This window comes from Octopus bimaculoides, chromosome 3 (assembly GCF_001194135.2).
Source record: "Octopus bimaculoides isolate UCB-OBI-ISO-001 chromosome 3, ASM119413v2, whole genome shotgun sequence".
Taxonomy (NCBI): Eukaryota; Metazoa; Mollusca; class Cephalopoda; order Octopoda; family Octopodidae; genus Octopus; species Octopus bimaculoides.
Window position 1 is genome coordinate 145,486,910 of NC_068983.1, and position 10,238 is coordinate 145,497,147.

At 38.1% G+C, this 10,238-nt stretch overlaps 1 protein-coding gene across 1 annotated transcript in view; it reads left to right on the top strand.

Annotated features, from left to right (window-relative positions):
• Window positions 1–10,238, top strand: part of LOC106874166 (uncharacterized) — a 55,027-nt gene that overhangs the window by 28,667 nt on the left and 16,122 nt on the right. Inside the window, exons 2-4 of the mRNA XM_014921795.2 lie at window positions 3,818–3,971; window positions 7,419–7,533; window positions 9,273–9,414. Of these exons, the coding sequence (XP_014777281.1) occupies window positions 3,818–3,971; window positions 7,419–7,533; window positions 9,273–9,414 (411 nt within the window). The remainder of the gene's footprint in view (window positions 1–3,817; window positions 3,972–7,418; window positions 7,534–9,272; window positions 9,415–10,238) is intronic.

Sequence of the window (10,238 nt, forward strand, 5' to 3'; positions counted from 1 at the left end):
ATATAGGTATATATAAATATATATACATATATGTATGTGTGTGTATGTGTGTGTGTACATATATATGCATATATATATATATTCATACACATGCATACATACATACATACATACATACAAACATACATACATATATACATACATACATACATACATACATACATACACATTACCATTTTGATTCACAAATTTTCTGCTGTTTTTGTAAATGTCAATGAGGAAGTGATACCGGATGTGCAAGTGTGTTTCAAACTATTACTTTATAATCTACTGTATTTCGCAATCCGGTTACCAAATTCTGGTTTAACTTTCTCAGTTGCATAAGTTGCATAAATATAATTTTAATTTTATTTTTCATTTTGTACTAAAAATCAGGTCTCAGAATTTGAGTGGGTATTAGCCTGTATCGTAACTTACCCCGCCCTGCAAAACTCATTAGCAAAATATGAAATCAAGAATTGGGTCTGGGACGCCGAGCCGAGGTCGCATTGCCACTTTGATGGTGTTTACTACAAGTCAAAGATGGAGCTTCTGTGTAGTCGTTTAACCCGTTAGAAATATCAGCTAAATATGCATCAAATTATTACCTGCGTTCTTGAAAGGGAGGTAACGTATTTGATATAGTCCTATATTCTCAAACCCGTGGAGAATGACTCTTTTAGTTATAGGCAGCATCTGTCTGCGCGCGCTCTCTCTCTCTCTCTCTCTCTCTCTCTCTCTCTCTCACAGACATATACACACGCACACACAGACATGCACACGCACACGCTCACACTCACACACACACTCTAAAGTCGTCGGCAGTCATAGACCGTCAAGCCAAAATTCAACGACTCATTAATTTTCTTGAGAAAGATACAGCAGTGTCTTCACTTTCTTTTCCATCGCTTTATCTACAGTTTACTCCCATACTCACCCAAACTTACTGCGAGGCACAGAACCTATTCAGCCCTTAAGCAGAGGATTGGTTAATACGATACCAGGGCCTGCCTACATATTGCTGGGCCTGTATGCAACATGAATAGTAATCAACCCTCCCAACCCTCCTCTGACTTGTATATCCTCAACTACAAAACCATCTTCTACTACTTAAATCAAGGGTAAGGAAACTTTTTAGTGCGGAGGACAAACATTGCCAATGAAAAAGGACTGCGGGCAGACCACAAGTTCTAACTCTTATATCTGTGTAAATCTTGTATATATATATGTATAATTCGATATCTAGACATGTAAATTTGACATGGGCGATTCTTTCTTGTCTTGGGATTCACGATCAAACGGCTGGGTGGAATTGCGCGAAAAATTACACAAATAGGCGTAGGAGTGGCTGTGTGGTAAGTAGCTTGCTTACAAACCACATGGTTCTGGGTTCAGTCCCACTGCGTGGCACCTTGGGCAAATGTCTTCTACTATAGCCTCGGACCGACCAAAGCCTTGTGAGTGGATTTGGTACACGGAAACTGAAAGGAACCCGTCGTATATATGTATATATATGTATGTGTGTATATGTTTGTCTGTCTGTGTTTGTCCCTCCAATATCGCTTGACAACCGATGCTGGTGTGTTTACGTCCCCGTAACTTAGCGGTTCGGCAAAAGAGATCGCTGGAATAAGTACTAGGTTTCCAAAGAATAAGTCTTGGGTTCGATTTGCTCGACTAAAGGCGGTGCTCCAGCATGGCCACAGTCAAATGACTGAAACACGTAAATGAGTAAATGAGATGTCTAGACTGGTCCGGTGATGTTGCTAGGCTTTGTATTTTTTTCATAACTCGCATGGTTACCCAGATAATCTACTATAATAATACTCTTGTGTTTATGAATGAGAAAGGAAGGGGTGATGTCATACTTGGTAGTGGGATGATGAAAATTGTACGCTGAAAAAATAAATCAAACACCGTTTCAACTCTGTGTGAATATACGTGTGTATGCCAAAGGGGGTATGTGAATGTGGGTGTGTGTGCATGTGTGTGTGTTTGTGTGTGTGTGCATGCGCGCGTGCAATGGAAGTGGGATGGTTCATCTTTGTTCGCTTAGTATTTGGGTTTATTTTTTTGATTTGGTTGAATCTTGGTTGGGTTCTTTTTTTGTTCAGTTATTTTTAGCGTTTTGACAGAAAAATGTCATTCTAAAATTGTTTTTTAACGTAAGCATGCCCAAACAAATCGAATGCTTACACAGAGCAGGTTTTACATCCTTTCCCCAACTCTCTTTTCTTTGTACTTTGCTGTTGCTTTTACTCATGCTTTTGCTAAGATTAACTCTCTGGGAATATGTGTCAGGTATCGATCTTCTGGCCGCCTCGTTAATCTGCACTGATTTGCTGCCAATTCAAAAGTTTTCCAGTCTCTTATTCGTGACCTCTTTTATGCAGATGACTGTGCCTTAGTCACTCATACAGTGGATGACATGCAAATACCTATGAATCGTATTTCTGCTTCTTGCAAGGCATTTGAACTTAGTATTAGCCTGGACAAGACTGTTGTAATGTTCCAGCCTGCACCAGGAAATCCATATGTGGAACCAGCTATCTTGGTTGAAGGAACAATTCTGAAGGTGGTAGACAAGTTTGTCTACCTGGGAAGCACACTCAGTTGTTCTTGCTCCCTGGATGATGAAATATCTTTCAGGCAGCAAAGAGCAACTGATTCCTTCCGGTCTCTTCAGTCTCGTGTCTGGTCCCAGCATGGCATCACAAAGCAAACAAAATTTGCTGTGTAGTGTGCATGTGTACTGACATTGTTCCTTTACTCATGTGAGACATGGACCCTTTACAAACGTCATGTAAAGGTCCTTGAACGCTTTCATCAGAGATGTCTCGGACTCATTCTGAATGTTGGCTGGACCTTAAAAACTCCAGACACACAGGTCCTGAGGACAGCTGATATCTTGAGTTTTGAGGTGATGGTGCACAAGCACCGGTTACCTTATTAAAATGAAGAATAGCAGGATCCCTAAGCAAATGTTATATGGGAACATGTGAATGGAAAGAGACCCCAGCAGAAACTAAAGCTGCGATTTAAGGACTGTGTCAAGTCTTCATTAAAGGCCTGTGATATGCAAGAAACTGACTGGGAGAGCAATACCTATCTATCTTGCCACAGATGGAGGAAGCAGGTTAAGGAGAGGGTCGACACTTTTGGGAGAGCACGTATTCTGCATGAAGAACTTAAGCGCACTGCTGGTGCATTGAATGGGGAAAGCTTGGTTTGCAATGTTTTGAGTCGTGTATGCTTGTCAAGAGCAGGGCTCATTAGCCACCAATGGAGCTGCAAATGCAAAATATACGTTATTCCTAGAGCGTACTGTTCCTGAATGTCAGTAATGGTCTTCCTCGATCACAAATGGACGGATCACAAATGAACTCGAAACCACTTGGTTGCAAACGAAACATTAGCTGCATAAATAAACACTTGTATAAATGAAATGAAATAACTTCATCGGAGAATAGAGACCTAATTTTTTCATCAGATATGACAAGGCTTTGCATCTACTCTACGAAAAGTGTTATATAATGAAACGAAATTATTATATGATGTACAAGGTAGTTCAAAAGTCTTTCCAACTATGATATAAAGCGGCTGATAACTGAGGTCATTTCAGTTTCTCAATGTAGTGCTTGTCTCTTCCTCTCTCTCTCACTCTCTCACATTTCCTACTTTACATATATCAATGTGTGTGTATGTGTGTCAAACCGATGAAACGATGTGCGAATGTAAATTTTATCAAAAACATATTTTTCCCCTCTAAAAGAAGTTAATACATTCGAAATATTATGATCTTTCATTAATTAAGAATTATTTTATAATCATTTTCCAGTTGATGATGATGTCCAATCAACTAATGCTTTGAAAACTAACTTACGGAAAAGTGCTGCCAAGAAACGACAGCGCAAGCAATTAATTCCAAACCAAACCAAAACAGACGATGACAAGAGCAAAAAGGACATAGAAGATAATAAAAAATCAGTTCGGTATGGAAATATAATAATAATAATAATAATAATAATAATAATAATAATAATAATAATAATAATAATAATAATAATAATAATAAAAGTCATTTTTGACAAATATTGCTTGCTTGCTTGCTTCATGGTCTTGTTTGATGGGGCTGGGGTCATCCCAAGTTAGTGGTCCCGGGGGCGCCATCGTGCGTAGTGCCGACCAGGTCCACCAGTATCCTTCATCACTGGCGGTCCTCCAAGATGACGTAGAGCTTCTGGAGATATTCCTTAATCACGTCCAGCCATCTAGTTCGGAGCCTGCCACGGGGCTTTGCCACGAGGCCTGCCACGGGGCCTGCCACGGGGCCTGCCATGAGGCCTCTTCCAGCCCGCAGTTACTGCGTCAAATGATATTAAAGACCTGGTAGGATGATCTGGTGGGAGGCCGAAGACATGTCCGTACCAGCGCATGAGATGAATAGCTATGAAGTGGGAGGCTGCGAGCTGGTACATGCATGCACGCAGTTCTATGTTGACAAATATCACCAAAAAAATAACGTTTTTTTAAAATTTGTTTCAGTTTGATTTTGCAAAGCTATGTATATATATATATTCATGGATTGAAAAAATCCTAAAGGCCACTGAGCGGTTCTCATAAATTTGATGCTCAGTTTTGCTTTTCATGGCATTTGGTGGGTTAGAAATGATTTACACTTGGTTCAGACGCCAGAATTTTGTGGATATCATCAGACTCTTTGCTATGTATTCCCAACAGCTTATGAGCAGTGAGACGTGTCGAGTCAAGTGCACTACTGAAATACAAGTCACATAAATTTGAATTAAATTTCATGTGATCTAACTCGGCTGTTTTTCATTTTATGGCTGCAACAGTGGTTCTCAGATATTTTCGTAAATAAAAAAATATTTTGGTGTAATTTGAGAACAAAGTTGAAAAATATAAAAATATTTCTATTCAAAGAATGAAGTAATTCATAAATTTTAGCCTGTAAATACAAATGATATTTTCTACTATAGGAACAAGTCCTGAAATTTTGTAAGGGTAAGGTTAATCGATAACATTGACCCCAGTCCTCAGTCGGTACTTATTTTACCGACTCCACTGAATAAAAGGCAAAATCGACATCGGTGAAATTTGAACTCAAAATGCAAAGACGGAATAAATTGCTGCTAAGCATTTTTGCTCGGTGCGCTAACAATTCTGCCAATTCGATGCCCTCCTGTAAATAACAATAATATAAATTATAGGAGAGTATATAATACACCTTTATTCTTTTCTACTCTAGGCACAAGGCCCGAAATTTTGAGGGAGGTGGGGCAGTCGATTAGATCGACTCCAGTAAGATAGACGAAATAGCGATAAGCATTTCGCCCGGTGTGCTAACGTTTCTTATTTCTTTATTGCCCACAAGGAGCTAAACATAGAGGGGACAAACAAAGATAGACAAAGGATTAAGTCGATTACATCGACCCCAGTGCGTAACTGGTACTTAATTTATCGACCCCGAAAGGATGAAAGGCAAAGTCAACCTCGGCGGAATTTGAACGCCGAGGGTAACGGCAGACGAAATACCGCTGAGCATTTCGCACGGCGCGCTAACGTTTCTGCCAGCTCGCCGCCTTCACGAAATCATTATCGCTACACTCAATTCCAATAAGCTGTGTAGTTAAGAAGTTCGTGTTTGCAATGACATGACTCCTGGTTCAATCCCACTATGAGATAACTTGGATAAGCGTCGCCTATAATCTCCTCATGTCGACCAATGTCCACTATGTAGAATTTTGTGGATGGAAATAATTGGCGGAGCTATATCAGTTCTTATGTGATTTAGCACCACAACCTTATCCTTCGATACCTTTAACAGAGTGCGTACTAAAATTTCTGGCGTACTAACGTTTCTGCTCCGCACCACCTTATAATACTTCTTTATTCAACGAATAAAACGTAAAATTTCACATTTTTTAAAATATAGTAACTCTGTCATGCGGTACACTGGTGTACCGCAACTCGCTGTGCGAGAACCACTACCTTAAAGTTGTCCAATTAGGATCTCCTTTCCTTTTCTCCTTTTCCTCTTTATATAATCTTAAAACCTCGCATTTATGAAAGAAGGCAAAATAAGATGTTATTATACGCATGGTCCTTCAGTGGATACGTAAAATTTATATCGTACAAGGCGGCGAGCTAGTAGAAACGTTAGCACGCCGGGCGAAATGCTTAGTGGTATTTCGTCTGTCTTTACGTTCTGAGTTCAAATTCCGCCGAGGTCGACTTTGCCTTTCATCCTTTCGGGGTCGATAAATTTAAGTACCAGTTGCATACTTGGGTTGATCTACTCGACTGCTCCCACCTCCCCAAAAATTTTGGGCCTTGTGCCTAGAGTAGAAAAGAAAAATTATATCGTCCAAATACATAACAAGGAACTTGATTTTCCTGAAAGAGCAGCTAAATCTGCTTTCAACCCTACTCTGTCGTTTTAAAAAGGAATAGACATATTGGATATTGTAATCTCAGATGCAATATGTTTTAAAAAGTTGTGATGATCATAGGGTGAATATTTTTTTACCAAGGATCTGCTCAAACAGGGAAAACTTTGGCTTAATAAACAAGAAATTGCTTTAATATGAAAAATTGAAGACGAATGTTTATGCACATTCAACGTAATGTGTTAATGATATCATAATTACATAACATCATACTTATATGATATCATGTTCATATAAGACATGGCAGCGGGTGATAGAAAGGATAGAGCGTTGAATAAAATACTTTGACGTTTCGTTATGTCATTCTATATTTTGAGTTCAAATCCTGCCTAGAAAATTTTTGCCTTTCACCTTTTTGGGTTCGATGAACAATGTACCAGTCTACTAACACTAGGACCTAAGTGATATGGCTGTAACTTTGACCGTAATACCCTTACATGACCATTGTCCGTTGAATGAAACTAGTAGAATAAAAATAATCATTCTTACGTTTGTAAATATCGTTCTCAACCCTGCTTTAATAATATCTCTCTCTCTTTTCTCTCTCTCTATTCCTCTCCCTCTTCATCTTTCTCTTGACATAGAGAGGGGAGGAGAAGGGTGAGATCAACTTCATTATACTTTAACAAACAAACTGAACCTTAAGGGAAAAAAATGATTTTAAAAAATTTTATTTTAAATTTTAAGTCATAAATCGATATTATTTATAAATCGCTATTATTGAAAACTGGTCGAGAATGATATTTACGTAAGCATGTAAGAATGATTCTTTGACTCTGTGTGTGTGTGTGTGTGTGTGCGCGTTCATGCGTTCATGTATGTGTGTATTTTTTTCATTTATTTATGTGTTTCAGCCAAGTGGTTGCGGTCATGCTGGTGCACCACCGTATGTATGTATACTAGTTAAAAAAACATGCGAAAATTATTCAGTTTAAAACATTTACTACGTTAACTCTTTATGTTTTGCAGTGATGGTTTCTTCATCATACTCAGTGGAATGTACGGTCTACTACTGGTGGTGCTTGGTGCTGTGATACCAATTTCTGAAACTTTTGCAAATCTTACGACCTTGTATTTCTTCGATGTATGCATATTTTTATATCTTTAACATATATTTCAATCATCTTTGGTCTATGGCTGGTTGTATTTTCTTCCAGTGACATATTAGAATATTAAAATACCGTTTTGTTCATCGACTATAATTTCCCTTAAGACATGTTGTATTGTGCCAATGCTATTAAACCAATGTAAGGCGGCGAGCTGGCAGAAACGTTAGCACTCCGGGCAAAAATGCTTAGCGGTATTTCGTTTGCTGTTACGTTCTGAGCTCAAATTCAGCCGAGATCGACTTTGCTTTTCATCCTTTCGGAGTCGATAAATTAAGTGCCAGTTACGCTCTGGGGTCGATGTAATCGACTTAATCCCTTTGTCTGTCCTTGTTTGTTCCCTCTGTGTGTAGCCACTTGTGGGCAGTAAAGAAATAAAAAAACGTTAGCTCGCTGGGCGAAATGCTTAGTGGTATTTCGTCTGTCTTTACGTTCTGAGTTCAAATTCCATTGAGGTCGACTTTGCCTTTCATCCTTTCAGGATCGATAAATTAAGTACCAGTTGCGTACTAGGGTCGATCTAATTAACTGGCCCCCTCCCCAAAAATTTCGGGACTTGTGCCTAGAGTAGAAAAGGTTATTAAACCAATGTACAAATATATCCAATATAGATAAAAAACAATATTTGTGGCAAGCTGGCAGAATCGTTACCGCACCGGGCAAAATGCTTAACAATATTTCTTTTGTCTTTACGTTCAGAGTTCAAATACCGCCGGTGTCGACTTTGCTTTCATCCTTTCGGAGTCGATAAAATAGGTACTAGTTGAGCACTGGGATTGATATAATCGACATAGCCGCTTCCCCGAAATTGCTGGCAATGTACCAAGACTTGAAACCGATATTTATTTGTTGCAGAGAGTTGTCAATTGGCCAGATCAGTAAAATAGTTGGTAAATTAATTACGATATATAGATAGAGCTCTTTATTTTCCCAATTCAAACCCGGTCACCTTTACCTTTCATTCTCCCAGGGTTGCTAAAATACCCTAGTTAAGTACGGAGGATCAACATATTGGACCACACGCTTTTCCCTAAATATGAGGCCGTTTTGGAGAGAGGCGGAGAGTTTCGACAAAATTAGAAATGAATATATATTTATTTCGTGCACTATTACGATAAACAGAGCCTGTTGTTTGACTTTCTACAGCCAAAAATATCCATCAATGTGATATAGGATCTATTGATTAGGAAAGTTGAGAAATAGGTGCAGGCGTGGCTGTGTGGTAAGAAGCTTGCTTTCCAACCACATGGTACCGGGTTCAGTCCCACAGCGTGGCACCTTGAACAACTGTCTTCTACTATAGCGTCGGAACGACCAAAGCCTTGTGAGTGGATTTGATAGACGGTAACTGATAGAAGGCTGTCGTACATATATATGTATGTATATATATGTGCGCGCGTGTGTGTGTGTGTCTTTGAGTCTGTGTTTGTCAACCACCATCGCTTGATAACTAGTGCTTGTGTGTTTACGTCCCTGTAATTTAACGGATCACCTACCAGTGATCTCATATGAGATCACTTAGAAATTACAAATTTCGTAATTATCTGTCAATATTTACACATATCTAACCTTTTTGCTATATCTACTAGGTATATTTCTCTGATATTCAAATGGGGTTTGCTAATTTTTAACCCACTATCTCGCTTATTTCTATTTAAAATGTTATTTTGAAATGTTATTTTGAAATGTTATTTTGATCATTTCAGCGTGTTTCTAGGGCTGTTTTATGCTAGAAACCAAAGTTTCATTAAACCGTTACAGTATCCACAGTTACAGTATAATTTTCACTGGATCTACGTCAGTTATTCCGCAGTGTTCGTTTAGTTTAGAATTGATGAGGGAAACAGAAAATGGGTTTGGTATGAAACAAGATTCGTAGCAAATCCTTGAGCAAGTGTCTTCTATAGCCTCGGGCCCACCAAAGCCTTGTGAGTGGATTTGGTAGACGTAAACTGAAAGAAGTCCATCGTGTATATATATATATATATATATATATATATATATATATATATATATATATATATATATATATATATATTAATCAAAGGACATACTAAGTATGTTTACCTGCTGAAAATAACAGTCAAAACTCTTATTTAAATCGCCAAAATACACTGATAATAATTACAGAAATCAACCGTCCGAGGGCAAACGGGTTTAGACAATCTCTCAGCATACATTCAAGTACTTCAAGTATTTTTAAATTGTTACACTAGATAATAATGGAGTTAATGATATCGTCGCAAATTATCTTTTCTCTCGAATTTTCTCGTGAATAATTTGCTCCGTATATGTGTGTGTTTGTGTGTTTATGTCCCCTTAACTTAACGGTTCAGCAAATGAGACCGATAAAATAAGTACTAGGCTTACAAAGAATAAGTCCGAGGGTCGATTCGTTCGACTAAAAGCAGTGCTCCAGCATGGCCGCAGTCAAATAACTGAAACAGGTAAAGGAATAAAAGAGAATATATATATATATTTACATACATATACGTATATATGATTGTGTGCATATATATATACATATATACAAACATATATACGTATATGTATGTCTCTCCTTCCTTTCCCGAGCGTCCAATAACACTATCCGTATCACGTCCTCACTTTGTTGTTTTTTTGTTATTGTTTTTTGTGTTTTTTTAACTAAATATATATATATATATATATATATATATATATA